The following is a 19,666-nucleotide window of genomic DNA, read 5'->3' as shown; positions in this document are numbered from 1 at the left end:
GAGGTATTGTGTATCTTAGATAATTTATTGAAGTAGGCAGTTGATTATTCCTCTAGAAATTAAAACAATAGGACCATAAGCTAACTTACTACCTGTCCATTTTATCTACCACAATAATAGTTATAACCGCCAATATTTATCTTAATGGGAATGACAAACGTTCCTGTGGTTAAAACATTATTAAGCTCGGTCGCATGTGATTTGTGTGGTTAGTTTCGTTAAACCGTTTCACACCTAGCTCCGTGAGCAGTACAAATTGACAGACGATAACAGTAGGGACGACGTTTTATCTGGACGAGGAATGAGAATTTTTGGTGGAATAGGTCTAGTGCTTGGGAGCGTTAAACACCAGTAGTGCCTTTACGAGGTACGCACGTTAATTTGAATTGTGTAAAGCCGGCCTAGGCATATTTCATTGAATTTTCTTGTCCCGGATTTCAGCCAGCTTCAAAATTTCCCAAGCAAATCGTTTTACTTGCCAGTCCGTCTCTCTGTTCTCATTTCTATCAAGTGTTGTGGAGATTAGGTTTGCTGTTTGTACCCCGCGTCGAGATGAGTTCTACATCCACCATCCAATGTTACAACTGTTTCGATTTCGGTCACTACCAGTACAGTTGTCCTCAGAAGTCCAGTGTAGTGTCCCGAAAGCGAAGAAAGAAGGAGAAGACAAGATAGGAGAAAGCCAGCCGTTCCGAGAACGAACCTTATCTGTTTAGGATAAAGTTCACCCCGGGCGGGAATCGAACCCGCGACCTAGCACTTACTAGGCTGCCGGCTGGTGTTAATGCACGAGCTATTCTGGGATCACCATATTAGAAATGCTCTTGAAACCTTGTCGGTCGCACTACTGCAGCGATTCCGCGATTCCCAACAAATTAAACGAAGGAAATTAAACAAAGCTCGTGTCTTCTATCATGCAAGTTTAATAAGTAGGTAGGTACCTCAGTAGGTATCCGACACAAGTAAATAGACAGATTTGGTTTTAAGAAAGAAAGAAAGAAAGAAAGAAAAAGAACTAGGAAACTTCCTTTCAATTTAAACAATATTTAGCTAGACGTGAAATGCTAGAACCTATTGTTTTAATAACAATGTTAAACTTAACCCCGTGTCTACAGGTTCATATTGACATGATTGTTGACTCCTGAGTATGCTTGAAGACTGTCCGGGCACCCGCCCAGAGCGTGAACATCTGAACAACGCCAACGAAATGCATTTCAACATGAGCCTAAAGTCCTGGAAATGCATCAAAGATTGGAAAACTCGCTGTGGAACAACTACGTACTAGGTATTTTATTGATCATAAAACAAAGAAATGAAGGTAAACAATATCATCATTATTGCGTTGACATTATGCATTATAGATTATATTGATAAAGTACAATTTTAATAAAATGACAAACGTTCCTGTGGTTAAAACATTATTAAGCTCGGTCGCATGTGATTTGTGTGGTTAGTTTCGTTAACCGTTTCACACCTAGCTCCGTGAGCAGTACAAATTGACAGACGATAGGTAACAGTAGGGACGACGTTTTATCTGGACGAGGAATGAGAATTTTTGGTGGAATAGCTCTAGTGCTTGGGAGCGTTAAACACCAGTAGTGCCTTTGCGAGGTACGCACGTTAATTTGATTGTGTAAAGCCGGCCTAGGCATATTTCATTGAATTTCCTTGTCCCGGATTTCAGCCAGCTTCAAAATTTCCCAAGCAAATCGTTTTACTTGCCAGTCCATCTCTCTCTTCTCATTTCTATCAAGTGTTGTGGAGATTAGGTTTGCTGTTTGTACTCCGTGTCGAGATGAGTTCTACATCCACCATCCAATGTTACAACTGTTTCGATTTCGGTCACTACCAGTACAGTTGTCCTCAGAAGTCCAGTGCAGACGCCCGGGGGGACAAGGTGGGCATTGTGTGTTACAAGTGCAACAACTACGGACACTTTGCACGAGAGTGCGCCACTGAGAGTCCAACCTAGTTATAGCTTGGAAGTTAGTGCGTCTACTTTGTAAGCGCTAGTTCACGGGGTCGATTCCTGCCTGGAGCGGATTTTATCCTGAACGGATAAGGTTCGTTCTCGGAACGGCTGGCTTTCTCCGATCCTGTCTTCCTTCTTTCTTCGATTTCGGGTTTCGGGACGATAGGACCTTAGCAGTTACCTACAGTTCCCCCTATCAAACCATAAAAAAACTTAGTACCTATTGGATCCCTGAAAACTGGACTTTGGTGTTTGGCCTTTGGGGCTGAGTGAAATAATAAGATAACGAAATAGGTGACTTACCGGTCAGGTAGAGAAGTAAAGTCCATAATAATGGTAACGTGATAATGAGGCGAGGTAGAGTGAGTAGATTTTTGAACATAGGTATCCATAGCATAGTTTTGTAGTTAAGTTAAAATAAATTATGAACAATATTCAAAAGAATCAACGAAGATTCCGCGATTCCCAACAAATTAAACGAAGGAAACAAAGCTCGTGTCTTCTATCATGCAAGTTTAATAAGTAGGTAGGTACCTCAGTAGGTATCTGACTCAAGTAAGTAGACAGATTTGGTTTTAAGAAAGAAAGAAAAAGAACTAGGAAACTTCCTTTCAATTTAAACAATATTTAGCTAGACGTGAAACGCTAGAACCTATTGTTTTAATGAAATTTGTTTTAATAAGAATGTTAAACTTAACCCCGTGTCTACAGGTTCATGTTGACATGATTGTTGACTCCTGAGTATGCTTGAAGACTGTCCGGGCACCCGCCCAGAGCCTGAACATCTGAACAACGCCAACGAAATGCATTTCAACATGAGCCTAAAGTCCTGGAGATGCATCAAAGATTGGAAAACTCGCTGTGAAACAACTACGTACTAGGTATTTTGTTGATCATAAAAACAAAGAAATGAAGGTAAACAATATCATCATTATTGCGTTGACATTATGCATTATAGATTATATTGATAAAGTACAATTTTAATAACACTTTGTACTTTTGTCCTCTCAGATGACTCAGATCCCCAGTTCATTGATCTTGCTCATATTCTTCCTCTGATCTAATATTCGTTTCCATTTCCACAGACCAACTTGGGTAGAACGCAGAACCAACTGGATTACCGGTAAAAAGTACCTACCTTTGCGTGATAATGCAGGATCTTTTTCCAACAACCACGGAATTCTGATAAAGTATAATTTCAATAAAATAACACTTTGTACTTTTGTCCTCTCAGATGACTCAGATCCCCAGTTCATTGATCTTGCTCATATTCTTCCTCTGATCTAATATACGTTTCCATTTCCACAGACCAAACCTGGGTAGAACGCAGAACCATCTGGATTACCGGTAAAAAGTACCTTTGCGTGACAATGCAGGATCTTTTTCCAAACTCAACCTGGTTGTTGTGTTGTAGCAGCAGGGGTCTCCTCAATATGCATCCCCAGCTCCGTCCGTCTCATCAATGAGGAGTGAGGAGTTGTAGGAATATTACCACCTCCCTGGGATGGTTGTCTCCGTCGCTCAGCTATCGTCGTCTCTCGATAAGATCTCAGCTCAACCTGGTCATCTCTATGGATTAACCTTCGGACCTAGCCATCTGCTGATTCAATACATAGGGTAGTTACTAACCGGCTGGATTTCCACACCAAGCTGACAGCTCACATTTTGGTAACTTCTTTTTCCTTTTACACTTCTACAAGTGGATCTCAGCTCAACTTGGTCATCTCTATGGATTAACCTTCGGACCTAGCCATCTGCTTATTCAATACGTAGGGTAGTTACTAACCGGCTGGATTTCCACACCAAGCTGACAGCTCACATTTTGGTAACTTCTTTTTCCTTTTACACTTCTACAAGTAGCTGAAGTATTGCTCGAGTTTCCTCAGGATATCCCAGGAATAAGAATGGCCAGGATGAAGGTCCAGGGATTTCTTCACTATATTGTAACTGTCCTGTAGATCTCCTGCCTGGAAGAAGATGGGAAGAAATATCATACAAATTCATGTACGTTAGTAGCATTCTTTCCTCGTTTCTTCCCCAAGAGGTTTGATAGAGGGAACTGTAACTTATCCTTCTGAAATCGAGGAGGAAAGCAGAACAGGATAGAAGAAAGTCAGTCGTTATAAGAACGAACCTTATCAGCTCAGGATTAAGTTCGTGCCGGACGGATATGTGGCGATCCCACGACCTAGTGTTTACAAGGGAGACGCCTTACACCTTCTAAGCTAACTAGGCTGACTTCCTGTAGATCTCCTGCCTGGAAGAAAATGAGAAGAAATATCATACAGATTCATGTACGTCAGTAGCATTCTTTCCTCGTTTCTTCCCAAGAGGTTTCATAGAGGGAACTGTAACTTATCCTTCTGAAATCGTGGAGGAAAGCAGAACAGGATAGAAGAAAGTCAGTCGTTATGAGAACGAACCTTATCAGCTCAGGATAAAGTTCGTGCCGGACGGATATGTGGCGATCCCACGACCTAGTGTTTACAAGGGAGACGCCTTACACCTTCTAAGCTAACTAGGCTGACAGATTTTTTTTTTTTAAGAGGTTTGACAGAGGGAACTGTATAACTGCTATGGTCTTATCGTCCCGAAATCGAAGAGAGAAGGAAGACAGGAATTTTAATAACACTTTGTACTTTTGTCCTCTCAGATGACTCAGATCCCTAGTTCATTGATCTTGCTCATATTCTTCCTCTGATCTAATATTCGTTTCAATTTCCACAGACCAAACCTGGGTAGAACGCAGAACCAACTGGATTACCGGTAAAAAGTACCTTAGCGTGATAATGCAGGATCTTTTTCCAACAACCACGGAATTCTGTGCCCAACTCAACCTGGTTGTTGTGTTGTAGCAGCAGGGGTCTCCTCAATACCTATGCATCCCCAGATCCGTCCGTCTCATCAATGAGGAGTGAGGAGTTGTAGGAATATTACCACCTCCCTGGGATGGTTGTCTCCGTCGCTCAGCTATCGTCGTCTCTCGATAGGATCTCAGCTCAACTTGGTCATCTCTATGGATTAACCTTCGGACCTAGCCATCTGCTTATTCAATACGTAGGGTAGTTACTAACCGGCTGGATTTCCACACCAAGCTGACAGCTCACATTTTGGTAACTTCTTTTTCCTTTTACACTTCTACAAGTAGCTGAAGTATTGCTCGAGTTTCCTCAGGATATCCCAGGAATAAGAATGGCCAGGATGAAGGTCCAAGGATTTCTTCACTATATTGTAACTTTCCTGTAGATCTCCTGCCTGGAAGAAAATGAGAAGAAATATCATACAGATTCATGTACGTCAGTAGCATTCTTTCCTCGTTTCTTCCCCAAGAGGTTTGATAGAGGGAACTGTACCTTATCCTTCTGAAATCGAGGGGGAAAGCAGAACAGGATAGAAGAAAGCCAGTCGTTATAAGAACGAACCTTATCAGCTCAGGATTAAGTTCGTGCCGCACGGATATGTGGCGATCCCACGACCTACTGTTTACAAGGGAGACGCCTTACACCTTCTAAGCTAACTAGGCTGACAGCACTGCAGGACCTATGGCAAAATCAACTACAAATTATCCTAGGGCCGGAATGATTTTGCCTACAAAGTATTCTAGGGTATAACACTAACCAGGTTACTTATCACAGCCTGATTGTAATGAGTCTCATAGAGGTAGGGTGAGGAGGCCGCTGCAGCTTGCAGATAGGTAGAAGCTCTCTCTATGTGGCCTTCCCTAGCCTCCAGGACGGCCAAGTTGTTCTGACTGAGGCCGTGTGAACTATCGATAGACAGGGCTAGGTGTAAACATTGGATGGCGAGTCTTGTGTCTGAGATACCCTGTATGAACAGATATGAAGTGTGAGTTGAAAAACTGAATGGACTACACTCTGTAATCTACATAAACAGTTTCCATTTTGATAATTTTTTTCAATGTGATGGTATGACCTGTGACCAGGCTTGTCTGCCTCGCTAGAGGTACGGGTTATCCCAAAAGGTCACCCATTCAATAATCAAGTTTAACTCCAGTGATTCATCAGGAACTAATGCATTCAACATACTCATTTTGAGGAATTTTTATGAGTACAAAATTGTGGAGTAACCGTGATATGGTAATTTGGCCCTAAATATGCCTACCTTGCTGAGTAGGCAGAGCATTTACTGAGGTAGATAGAGCATTTAACTTACAATAGCAACATGTGAGATATTGTACCACACATCTGCGGCATTCTCATTGAGAGCTAAACTCAACGCACGCTCAAAACAAGTGACCACCATGTCATATTGCTGAGAATAGAAACAGCATAGTGCTAGGTTGTTGAACAGTTCAGCATTGTAGAGGCCCATCTGTAGCAGACGTCTGAAACATACATGAAAGTTATACGACCAACCAAGAACTAATGGAAAATGAACCAAGATGAATTCAATGACCACGAATGGCCATTGAAAAACCCTCTACATCAACATCAAGGGTCAAGACCTCTCTAAAGTTGAAGATGTCCAATTTCTATTCCGTTTTCAGTGGTAAGTCAAAAGCTGGGAGGTGATAATAAGGTTATGATCTGGATGGTGATTTTTTTTCTTCTTTCTGAGAGCTTTGACAGAGGGAACTGTAACTGCTGAGGTCTTATCGTCCCGAAAGTGAAGAGAGAAGGAAGATAGGATAGGAGAGAATGCCAGCCGTTTCGAGAACGAACCTGTAGAAGAGTAGCGCCACCTCTGGTTGATCATTATAGAAGTGGTTGACTCCAATACAGGCAATAGCTTCCATGCAAGTAGCATCACGCTTGAGTATTAGCTTGTAGTATTTCACCGACATGGGCATGTTGTTCAGACCTTCGAATATTCTGAAAGAAAGCGATCGGTGATTAGAGGAACTGAAACTTTTTGCAACGTGGAATTAAGGGTTTGGAAATTGATGCTCTGAAAGCATAGGGCAGCAACCTACCTGGGAAATAGCTCTGTGGTTCTTTCCTTCAGTCATGCCAGAAATTCTACCTGTTTGAAGAGAAATGAAATGAACAGGTAGCTAAGGAAGGAATTTTCTTCCTCCATGAATATTTAACTCTGTGGACTGTACTGTGGTTAGAGCGGAATCGGAATTTGATTAATTAAAAACTGGTACTTATTCTTTTATTGTAGCTGTGTATGTAGGTAGATATTAATAAGATAAAAACTTTTGGTATTTGTCATTTTGCAGCCGGTTTTGTGGCGAAGTTTGTGGTCTCACAATTCAAGAGTTCTCTATGTTGTATTGATGATGTGATTACAGAAATACCTAGGTAGGTAATTAATAATTTTCATTACATAGATTGTTAAGAGAATGATGATCTCTCTCCGCTCGGTTGAGACTGCCAGGTTTAGACTTCATATTGAATTTTTTCATAGACTAATCGACCTAAATATTAAAGGATAATGGAAGAAAAACGAAATTTAGTCGTCATATCATATAGGTTCCTACCGACTACCCTACCAGGTATGGGCATTTATCAAATTAAAAAATAATTTTATTGTTTACTTCTGACTCCGAGTTGAAACTAAAAGTGTATAATTCTTATTTTGAAATAGAAAGTTCGTTTTTACTTTTTCTACCAACACTAGAGAGTTTTAGTTCGGGAGTAAAAATGACACATCCACTAATATTGAGTAAAACAATGTAAACATAGGTAGTTTGGTCTATTGTCCTTTCACTGTACACTCCTTTGTAATTTTAAGATCCCGAACCAGAAAAGTAAAATGAACGTGAAATGTCATTTGGCAGCTATCTACTCATAACTACTTTGCTGAATCTTCAAACCGGTTTTCAAACGTTTTTAATCGATTGACATTCTGCTGGAATTAATGTATCAACTTATAATATCATTAAAAGACAGAAGCTATTCAAATTTGTTCTTTGGTAAAAAATCTACATAGGTACCTACTACAGACACCAAAAAACAGCAAGTTCCTTACAAATGCATACTCACACTGGCAACATCATTCTCATGATGGCCAACTACCCTACCCAGGTATGGGCATTTATCAAATTAAAAAATAATTGTTTACTTCTGACTCCGAGTTGAAACTAAAAGTGTATTTCTTATTTTGAAATAGAAAGTTCGTTTTTACTTTTTTCTACCAAAACTAGAGAGTTTTAGTTCGGGAGTAAAAATGACACATCCACCAATATTGAGTAAAACAATGTAAACATAGTTTGGTCTATTGTCCTTTCACTGTACACTCCTTTGTAATTTTAAGATCCCGAACTAGAAAAGTAAAATGAACGTGAAATGTCATTTGGCAGCTATCTACTCATTACTACTTTGCTGAATCTTCAAACCGGTTTTCAAACGTTTTTAATCGATTGACATTCTGCTGGAATTAATGTATCAACTTATAAGACGTGTCTGCAGCAATAATATGAATATTTCTACTCGGAAGAAAGCATACAGGCCATGTTTCAGGAGGTCGATCCTAACGTCCTAACTATCTCAACAGAAAGACAGAAAATAGTTAGAAAAACCCACCGGGTTCAAATCGAAAGAAAAAAAATCGACTCTTACAAAATTATGTTCTTGTATTGACCGAGCACTTGTTTTCCTTTCTGTAATTGCTAAGGTCTTATCGTCCCAAAAGCGAAGAGAGAAGGAACTGGAAGACAGGATAGGAGAAAGCCAGGCGTTCCGAGAACGAACCTCATTATCTATTCAGGATAAAATCCACCACGAGCGGGCATCGTACCCACGCCCTACTGCTAACTAGGCTGGACATAGCTAGTTAATTAGAAATTTCCTCTACATATATACATAAACTTCCCCTGGTACAAACAACGGTATGCTTTACTCTACTTGATTCATTTTTTATTTTAATTATTATTATTATTATTATTTTTTTTTTTTTTCAGCGAAAGTTGTTCGGCCATAAATATCTCGGAAGATGCTAATATTTGGCGACGGTTTTGTCGCGCGCATACTTGGCCAGATTAAGGCGCGACACTTGAATGAAAGGTCCGTCAGGTTGACTCAACATGGATGCAGTGCCTAGTCGTATAGTGCGCGCTGCTTGGGAAGTGAGAGGGCGTGCAGATTTAGCTGTGCGCGGGGTTTTCAGACTTTGCTCTAGCGTGCCGCCCCGGCTAGCTAATGTACCCGGACGTACTACACCACTCACAGGACGGCCTGATTCTGTACGGGGTCTGATGGGATAAAATAAAGATAATTATTTGACAAAATCTGGCTGGGAGACAGGATACGAATGGTCTTTGAATATAAGATTGTAGACTTGACTGTGCGTGGTCCGGACTAACAGGTAGGATACCACAATAAAGATAATTATTTGACAAACTCTGGCTGGGAGACAGGATACGAATGGTCTTTGAATATAAGATTGTAGACTTGACTGTGCGTGGTCCGGACTAACAGGTAGGATACCAGCCTTAAATTTCCCTCCCTAAAAAAAGCAAAGGTTGAGTGCGAAGGGCATCCGCTCGTAAATATTGTGTAGCCCAAACCAAATGTCAGCCCAAAGCAATCACCCCAGGGCTGATTGAGAGGCTGACGAAAAACGCCGAAACCGTCTGAACACGGGACAAGGCGGAGAAGAAGAAGAATTGACTAAATCGCAAACAATGATTTTTTTGTCTCGGACGGATCATGCTCAGAATTTATAGACCCGAGGCCCGAGGGCACATGCAAATATAATATACATACCTATAATTTATTTTGCTACAAGTAGGTACCTCCGATAATACCTCTCAAACATCTCTTCCCTTCTGTTTCAAACTCCACGATCATCCAGAAGTCCCATGAACCATGAAGTATTACCTTGAGGTGAGAGCAGGGGCGGTAACAGCAGCTGTCTTGAGTGAGGTCCCAGGCCTGGCTGCAGTAGCTATGGTGTTTGTATCCAGAACACTGTCAGCAATACCTTCTTCTTCGGCTTCTAGATCATCTACTGAGAGTTGACTAGTCAGAGATCTCATCTTCAACGTCCAAGCAGCCTGGAATCAACTCAGGGTGAATTTATCGTACCTATGGGTTCCAAGTGGTAGGGAGGAATTCCACACAACTCCTTAGCACAAGTAGTTACATTAACCGAATAATTTGCTAAAATAACCAAGGAAAAATTAAATAAGGTAGGTATAGGGAAACAATGAATAAAGAAATTCTTTCAAATGATTAGATAGGCAGGGAATAAATGATTCCAACTTCACACAGCTGGCAATAAACTATGCGTTTTGTTTTCAGAAATAAACAACGCTTGAAACATTAAAAACTATAATAGGTAGAATACTTAGTTTTGTTTACAATACTACTTTTACCCACTTCCCTAAAGAACTTACCAGATTGTATAGTGCTTAAATCCGAGAAGATAACTTTACACAAACAATCACTATGCAACATTAAAACGAGAACTAGTAAAACACCATTAAAAATGATCATAATATAAAAGTTTTCTCATTGTAATAATCTAAGTTACATTTTCAAAAACGAATATGCACGTCCAACTTAATGGCCAAAAATGAGAGAAACTCTGCACAGCTTCATTGGTAGCTTCAGGAATTCTAATGTTCATGTTCAACTGAAAAGTTTTAGCCACATTGGGCTTCTTTTTCTTTCTGATTATTTGTGAGGACATATGCACTACTTAAGGCTCAAAGGGATTGAGGGGTTATTTGGGGAAGTGACATTGTTCTTTCCCTGGAATTTCAACCAACTTTTTCATTGTTCTCAAAAGGTTCAATACATTCTAAAATTTCCAAACAAGTCACTAACACATAATGTGCAACCAGGGTCCAAAAATCAAAATTTTGAACCTGTTTGGAATTCTAACACAAATATCTTGCAATTTTTGCATGCTCCAAGGCAAGGCCTCACTATTCCTAGATACTCATGACAAATCTCGGTTCTAATCACAAGAAGTAAATTTCTACTTAATGGTTCCAGAATTTCTTCAGCAAATCCCTCCGGAAGAAATATTTTGGTTGTTCTAAATGACGACTTCCTACCACTTCATCATCAATGACTTTAGCAGCTGCTATCTGTGTCAGGGACTGAAAGGTAAAACAAGAGAGAGAAAAAAGTTTCAGAATAAACTTGAGGTCCTGTGTCAAAGTGGTGTACTGCGGGGGGCACGGTTGGTCCAGTGGTAACGTGCTTGCTTGCCATGCAGAAGGTCCCGGGTTCGAATCCCATCATCGACGAAAATTTGTACTCTTTTTTCGATTGCAAATATTTCAACGGGTTACTTTCTGGTGTTCTCGTGTTGACCCAGCACCTAAATGGGGAGTATTGTGCCTCTTCTCGCCCATCTGATGAGAGGCATACTACGGGATGGGCATGCTACGACACAGACCACATGCGTCCAATGTAGCAGTTGTTTCATTGCTACGAAATAAAAACGGCGGTGAAACACTCATCTTAAAAAAAAAAAAAAAATACAAGTTAGGTATAGCTGATAGGTACTATCACTTCCCCATCTACTCATGATAGGACGTGACTGGTAAGCGGAAGGGTGAGGGTTCGAATACAAAGCTCAGAATGGAATCAAATTTTATTGTTTTGAATTTGAATGATAACTGTTGCTTATCCCCTTCGAATGGGACGTCCAGTATCACCTTTTACTTGCTTGCCAGTTTTTTATCTTACTTAGTGAATGAAAAGAGATTGAACTTGTGTAATGCAAAGAAATGAAAGGAATGGACTTTATTGAGAACAAAATGTAGACACGAAGAAAAACTTGTGGTTTCCTCGAAGCCTAGCTCAGAATGAAATCAAATTTTATTGTTTTGAATTTCTCGTATTAGGTACCTAGGATAAAACACGGTCTAAATAGGTAGGCAGCTAGGCAGTTAGATAGGTATAAACTTATAAAGCTATAAAGTCTGATCGGTTATCGTATAAGATTAGAATAAAATTAATAGTAGATATCTTTGTAGACGTATCTTATAAAATCTGGGCCTTTCAGTGATTCTGATACCTATTTCTCTCCCTCTAGATCAGGCTTGTCCAACCCGCGGCCCGCGGGCCGCATGCGGCCCGCGAGCTCATTTTTGCGGCCCGCGAAGGCCCGCCTAAAAAAATGAACGAAAATGAGAAATAACAGTAAATATACTAAATAAAATAATTAATGCATGAAAATTTTGGCGGGCTGCGACAGAATTTCTCGTATTAGGTACCTACCTACGATAAAACACGGTCTAAATAGGTAGGCAGTTAGATAGGTATAAAGCTATAAAGTCTGATCGGTTATCGTAATATCGTATAAGATAAGAATAAAATTAATAGGTAGTAGATATCTTTGTAGACGTATCTTATAAAATCTGGGCCTTTCAGTGATTCCGATACCTATTTCTCTCCCTCTAGATCCAATGATCCATGCCTGAGCTAATTGAGTTAATTTCATGTTGTCCGACCCCTGACCTAGGTAGAAGGGGATTCTTCTCTTTTCTTGACCTACTTCCAACCATGTCTTTGTTCTGCTGACAAGTACCCACCTATGTAGGTACATAGGTACCTACCTACAACGATTGACCTATCTAAAAAGTAAGTAGGTCAGTAGGTACCTATGTATACCTACCTACCTACCTAATTATTACCAAGGCCAGGGTATTAAATGTCACACACAAAACGAGGCTTTCTCACTAGATTTTGCACCCGATATTAACTTTGGGGACCGCGTAAAGGCCTTTTTCCCCAGTGATTTCTACAGCTTATTGAACCTCTCTAGTAATAATTATTTATTCAGGTTTACATTATAATAGTTAGGTACCTATGTAAGAACAATAGTAGAGCTACTTTAGGTCCGCTATTTATGTACCTACCTATATAGGTAATTCGATAGGTTCTCGTTAACTCTAACCTCCAACACCTGTAGGTCTTTTTAGTTATCTATACCTACAGCAAATCAATCTGCCATCTGGTAGATAGGTAAGTAAGTACTTAGCCTTGAGTGAAATGAAATATTCAAATTATCTCTGCATTGTGCATAGTTGCATAGGTATCTGGCTAATTATATATTACCTATATCTGATATATAAAAATGAATGTTTGTTTGTGTGTTCGAACTTTATGCCTGGCCAAACCGCTCATCCGATTGCTATATGAAACTTTGTCAACTTTTATTGCTTGCACTCCCGTGAAGGTTATAGGCTATTTTTCGTTTTAGTTAAGTTACGCCGAGCAAGACCACTAAATGGATGAGTGACGTGAACGGCCATGACTTAAGGATTCACTAGCAGAAATCCGGAGCGAGGCGACGGATTTCGGCTCATCTATTAATAAAATTCTATCATTACATCAAATAAACCACAAGGATTCTGCAGTACTACTTCTTGTGGTCAAGGCGTTCGCCTTGTAATTAGGAGTGGGCGGGTTCGATCCCAGCTGAGGTGTGGAATTTTGTCCTAGATATTAAATATTTGAGAGTTGATAAAGAGTGGAGGAAATGCCTCAGGGTAGAAAGGATACTTTCGGGTGATTTGACACACTCCTAAACTTTCACTCAATGGTCCAACAAGTCCTGTAGATCTCCTGCCTGGAAGAAGATGGGAGGAAATATCATACAAATTCATGTACGTCAGTAGCATTCTTTCCTCGTTTCTTCCCCAAGAGGTTTGATAGAGGGAACTGTACCTTATCCTTCTGAAATCGAGGGGGAAAGCAGAACAGGATAGAAGAAAGCCAGTCGTTATAAGAACGAACCTTATCAGCTCAGGATTAAGTTCGTGCCGCACGGATATGTGGCGATCCCACGACCTACTGTTTACAAGGGAGACGCCTTACACCTTCTAAGCTAACTAGGCTGACAGCACTGCAGGACCTATGGCAAAATCAACTACAAATTATCCTAGGGCCGGAATGATTTTGCCTACAAAGTATTCTAGGGTATAACACTAACCAGGTTACTTATCACAGCCTGATTGTAATGAGTCTCATAGAGGTAGGGTGAGGAGGCCGCTGCAGCTTGCAGATAGGTAGAAGCTCTCTCTATGTGGCCTTCCCTAGCCTCCAGGACGGCCAAGTTGTTCTGACTGAGGCCGTGTGAACTATCGATAGACAGGGCTAGGTGTAAACATTGGATGGCGAGTCTTGTGTCTGAGATACCCTGTATGAACAGATATGAAGTGTGAGTTGAAAAACTGAATGGACTACACTCTGTAATCTACATAAACAGTTTCCATTTTGATAATTTTTTTCAATGTGATGGTATGACCTGTGACCAGGCTTGTCTGCCTCGCTAGAGGTACGGGTTATCCCAAAAGGTCACCCATTCAATCATCATGCTCAGCTTAACTCCAGTGATTCATCAGGAACTAATGCATTCAACATACTCATTTTGAGGAATTTTTATGAGTACAAAATTGTGGAGTAACCGTGATATGGTAATTTGGCCCTAAATATGCCTACCTTGCTGAGTAGGCAGAGCATTTACTGAGGTATAGAGTGTAATCTACATAAACAGTTTTCATTTTGATAATTTTTTTCAATGTGATGGTATGACCAGTGACCAGGCTTGTCTGCCTCGCTAGAAGTACGGGTTATTCCAAAAGGTCACCCATTCAATCATCATCATGCTCAGCTTAACTCCAGTGATTCATCAGGAACTAATGCATTCAACATACTCATTTTGAGGAATTTTTATGAGTACAAAATCTACGGGTTATCCCAAAAGGTCACCCATTCAATAATCAAGTTTAACTCCAGTGATTCATCAGGAACTAATGCATTCAACATACTCATTTTGAGGAATTTTTACGAGTACAAAATTGTGGAGTAACCGTGATATGGTAATTTGGCCCTAAATATGCCTACCCTGCTGAGTAGGCAGAGCATTTACTGAGGTAGATAGAGCATTTAACTTACAATAGCAACATGTGAGATATTGTACCACACATCTGCGGCATTCTCATTGAGAGCTAAACTCAACGCACGCTCAAAACAAGTGACCACCATGTCATATTGCTGAGAATAGAAACAGCATAGTGCTAGGTTGTTGAACAGTTCAGCATTGTATAGACCCATCTGTAGCAGACGTCTGAAACATACATGAAAGTTATACGACCAACCAAGATCTAATGGAAAATGAACCAAGATGAATTCAATGACCACGAATGGCCATTGAAAAACCCTCTACATCAACATCAAGGGTCAAGACCTCTCTAAAGTTGAAGATGTCCAATTTCTATTCCGTTTTCAGTGGTAAGTCAAAAGCTGGGAGGTGATAATAAGGTTATGATCTGGATGGTGATTTTTTTTTTCTTCTTTCTGGGAGGTTTGATAGAGGGAACTGTAACTGCTGAGGTCTTATCGTCCCGAAAGTGAAGCAAGAAGGAAGATAGGATAGGAGAGAAAGCCAGCCGTTCCGAGAACGAACCTGTAGAAGAGTAGCGCCACCTCTGGTTGATCATTATAGACTGAGGTAGATAGAGCATTTAACTTACAATAGCAACATGTGAAATATTGTACCACACATCTGCGGCATTCTCATTGAGAGCTAAACTCAACGCACGCTCAAAACAAGTGACCACCATGTCATATTGCTGAGAATAGAAACAGCATAGTGCTAGGTTGTTGAACAGTTCAGCATTGTAGAGGCCCATCTGTAGCAGACGTCTGAAACATACATGAAAGTTATACGACCAACCAAGAACTAATGGAAAATGAACCAAGATGAATTCAATGACCACGAATGGCCATTGAAAAACCCTCTACATCAACATCAAGAGTCAAGACCTCTCTAAAGTTGAAGATGTCTAATTTCTATTCTGTCTTCAGTGGTAAGCCAAAAGCTGAGAGGTGATAATAAGGTTATGATCTGGATGGTGATTTTTTTTCTTCTTTCTGAGAGCTTTGACAGAGGGAACTGTAACTGCTGAGGTCTTATCGTCCCGAAAGTGAAGAACTTTGGGCGGTTTTGGTGAATAATTTTTGCACAATGATGAATGGTAAAGTGTTTGGTATTTCACTTTGACAGGGCGTCATTACTTGGCCTAGGCGAAACTCATTTGTCCGACTTTGAATCAATTTTAGAAACACGATATGGGGTGTAAATTTTCAATCGCATTCTATTTATCTCGACGAACACAACATGGTTTATGGAATAGGAACCAATTTTGAGTTTTGGAAAATTGGAAAGGTACCTACTTCTTCACTGACAAATAAAATCAAATTACCCGTCAAAATACACAAAAGACAAATAAAATAATTATTTAAAAAAATTATTGTTAGTTTCACAAAAAAGCTCAGTTAGCAGATATGTTGTAATTTGGGAAGATATTATGAAAATATTAACACTTTCTTTCACTCAGGTATCACGTAAATTTTCTTTGAAATTTAAATAAATAAAGGCACTCGGCAAATAAAATTCTCTTCGCGGACGTTCCACACAGGATCTCGTTGTTACCTCCTTGTTAGATCGATCTGGAGAAGGAAGATAGGATAGGAGAGAATGCCAGCCGTTTCGAGAACGAACCTGTAGAAGAGTAGCGCCACCTCTGGTTGATCATTATAGAAGTGGTTGACTCCAATACAGGCAATAGCTTCCATGCAAGTAGCATCACGCTTGAGTATTAGCTTGTAGTATTTCACCGACATGGGCATGTTGTTCAGACCTTCGAAGATTCTGAAAGAAAGCGATCGGTGATTAGAGGAACTGAAACTTTTTGCAACGTGGAATTAAAGGATTTGGAAATTGATGCTCTGAAAGCATAGGGCAGCAACCTACCTGGGAAATAGCTCTGTGGTTCTTTCCTTCAGTCATGCCAGAAATTCTGACTTAGGAGCCCAATGAGCCCATTCGAATGTTTAGAAGAGCGGATACCTAAATACTTACATAGGTAATTTTATGAATTATGAGAATATCTACGTACCTTGCCATCTCAGTCATAATGGTAACCTCATTCGGGTAGCAGTCGAGTGCATTCCGACCTATATCTATCGCTCGGATTGGTTGATCTAGTCTGATATACACTCTGATCATACGGATGAATGCCTCGATATCAGTAAACTGGTTGAGAGCCGAGTTAAACTGCTGCTGCGCCTCGCGGATTAAACCCAAACTAAAGTAGCATTTCCCTAGTTGCACTTTCCACCACCAGTCGCGAAACTCGCAGGCTTTGGTTGATTCGACGGCAAGGTCCATTGCCTGTAACACGAATTATCCAAGGGGCCCATGTATAAAGAGCTTTCTAGCTTTCAACACATTTCGATGTAATGCTTCTATGATTTGGAACTAATGGCACATCCACTAATATTGAAATAATATTAAAGATCCGGATTGGTTGATCTAGTCTGATATACACTCGGATCATACGGATGAATGCCTCTATGTCTGTAAACTGGTTGAGAGCCGAGTTGAACTGCTGCTGCGCCTCACGGATTAAACCCAAACTAAAGTAGCATTTCCCTAGTTGCACTTTCCACCACCAGTCGCGAAACTCGCAGGCTTTGGTTGATTCGACGGCGAGGTCCATTGCCTGTAACACGAATTATCCAAGGGGTCCATGTATAAAGAACTTTCTAGCTTTCAACACATTTCGATGTAATGCTTCTATGATTTGGAACTAATGGCACATCCACTAATATTGAAATAATATTAAAGATCAGCAGATCAGACTGTCGCATATCGAGTGAACTAACTACTCATCAGTACCTACCTAATGTTATGTGGCCTAGATGTAATGTATCATTAAAAGACAGAAGCTATTCAAATTTGTAAAATATCTACATAGGTACCTACTACAGACACCAAAAAACAGCAAGTTCCTTACAAATGCATACTCACACTGGCAACATCATTCTCATGATGGTAGAGATACTCGAACAGATATTTGGCGACGGTTTTGTCGCGCGCATACTTGGCCAGATTAAGGCGCGACACTTGAATGAAAGGTCCGTCAGGTTGACTCAACATGGATGCAGTGCCTAGTCGTATAGTGCGCGCAGCTTGGGAAGTAAGAGGACGTGCAGATTTAGCTGTGCGCGGGGTTTTCAGACTTTGCTCTAGCGTGCCGCCCCGGCTAGCTAATGTACCCGGACGTACTACACCACTCACAGGACGGCCTGATTCTGTACGGGGTCTGATGGGATAAAATAAAGATAATTATTTGACAAAATCTGGCTGGGAGACAGGATACGAATGGTCTTTGAATATAAGATTGTAGACTTGACTGTGCGTGGTCCGGACTAACAGGTAGGATACCAGCCTTAAATTTCCCTCCCTAAAAAAAGCAAAGGTTGAGTGCGAAGGGCATCCGCTCGTAAATATTGTGTAGCCCAAACCAAATGTCAGCCCAAAGCAATCACCCCAGGGCTGATTGAGAGGCTGACGAAAAACGCCGAAACCGTCTGAACACGGGACAAGGCGGAGAAGAAGAAGAATTGACTAAATCGCAAACAATGATTTTTTTGTCTCGGACGGATCATGCTCAGAATTTATAGACCCGAGGCCCGAGGGCACATGCAAATATAATATACATACCTATAATTTATTTTGCTACAAGTAGGTACCTCCGATAATACCTCTCAAACATCTCTTCCCTTCTGTTTCAAACTCCACGATCATCCAGAAGTCCCATGAACCATGAAGTATTACCTTGAGGTGAGAGCAGGGGCGGTAACAGCAGCTGTCTTGAGTGAGGTCCCAGGCCTGGCTGCAGTAGCTATGGTGTTTGTATCCAGAACACTGTCAGCAATACCTTCTTCTTCGGCTTCTAGATCATCTACTGAGAGTTGACTAGTCAGAGATCTCATCTTCAACGTCCAAGCAGCCTGGAATCAACTCAGGGTGAATTTATCGTACCTATGGGTTCCAAGTGGTAGGGAGGAATTCCACACAACTCCTTAGCACAAGTAGTGGGGCAAACAGCCTTAAAGGATGAGTTATGAGTTAAGCTTATACATACAAGTTTGCATTGTTGGTGTTAATTTTTCCCTCATCCTTCAAAGTCCTCCTTTAAGGCGCTTTAACACTACGAACAGTAAATGAACCAGTTTTGTACTTACCTTATCATAAGGGTTTTTGGCTAGAAGTTCCGTACAGATCGCTGCACACTTCTCAAAGTTTCTCTTGTGAAAATGATCGACAGCGTAAAACATTGAATCCACCGTGGCAGTGGGTGCAGAACCTGGAGTTGACATAACTGATGTGGAGATGGGCTGCTGATCCTACTGCCTACATAGGTTTATCAGAAATTCGGGAAAATTTATATGAACTTAACTTATGACATGATTTTTTTTAGTTATGAAATCGGATCATGGTAATACTCGTATATGTATGGATATCTAACAAACCATTAGCTACTTGGGTGTGTGTTTATTATCTATTTACCTATGTAGGTATAGGTAGAGGTATTTAGGTATGTCTACAAAATTTTACTTTCCATTATTTTCAAGAGATTTTCATTGTCTTGTAGTTACCTACGATAACGATAACACTCGCGGAAAATAAACAGTAAAATCTAAAACACCTTCTTCTCTTTGTTTTTCTAACCCTGCTTTTCATTCATTGTTTGCTATCGCAGTTGTTTGAGTTTCCATGGAAACTATGTTAGATTTTTTTTTTAAGAGGTTTGACAGAGGGAACTGTAACTGCTATGGTCTTATCGTCCCGAAATCGAAGAGAGAAGGAAGACAGGATAGGAAAAAGCCAGCCGTTCCGAGAATACCAACTATGTAGAATAGGTATCTATGCATACACGGTTAGTACAGTGGTAACGCGGTTAGTCCAGTG

General features: G+C 40.5%; 1 protein-coding gene across 1 annotated transcript; it reads right to left on the bottom strand.

Annotated features, from left to right (window-relative positions):
- Positions 1 to 4,621: 4,621 nt before the first annotated feature.
- On the bottom strand, positions 4,622 to 19,152 carry LOC103524875 (tetratricopeptide repeat protein 8-like). Its single transcript, XM_026820137.1, has 8 exons — positions 18,940 to 19,152; positions 18,530 to 18,705; positions 17,720 to 18,014; positions 16,806 to 17,080; positions 6,655 to 6,804; positions 6,146 to 6,317; positions 5,591 to 5,797; positions 4,622 to 5,227 (listed from the first exon to the last, which is right to left on the bottom strand). The coding sequence occupies exons 1-8, from the start codon at positions 19,072 to 19,074 to the stop codon at positions 5,111 to 5,113; spliced, it is 1,527 nt and encodes a 508-aa protein (XP_026675938.1). The 5' UTR covers positions 19,075 to 19,152; the 3' UTR covers positions 4,622 to 5,110.
- Between the last annotated feature and the right edge of the window lie 514 nt (positions 19,153 to 19,666).

Source organism: Diaphorina citri, unplaced genomic scaffold (assembly GCF_000475195.1).
Source record: "Diaphorina citri unplaced genomic scaffold, Diaci psyllid genome assembly version 1.1 scaffold123, whole genome shotgun sequence".
Taxonomy (NCBI): Eukaryota; Metazoa; Arthropoda; class Insecta; order Hemiptera; family Psyllidae; genus Diaphorina; species Diaphorina citri.
This window is presented reverse-complemented; position numbering and strand designations above follow the sequence as displayed.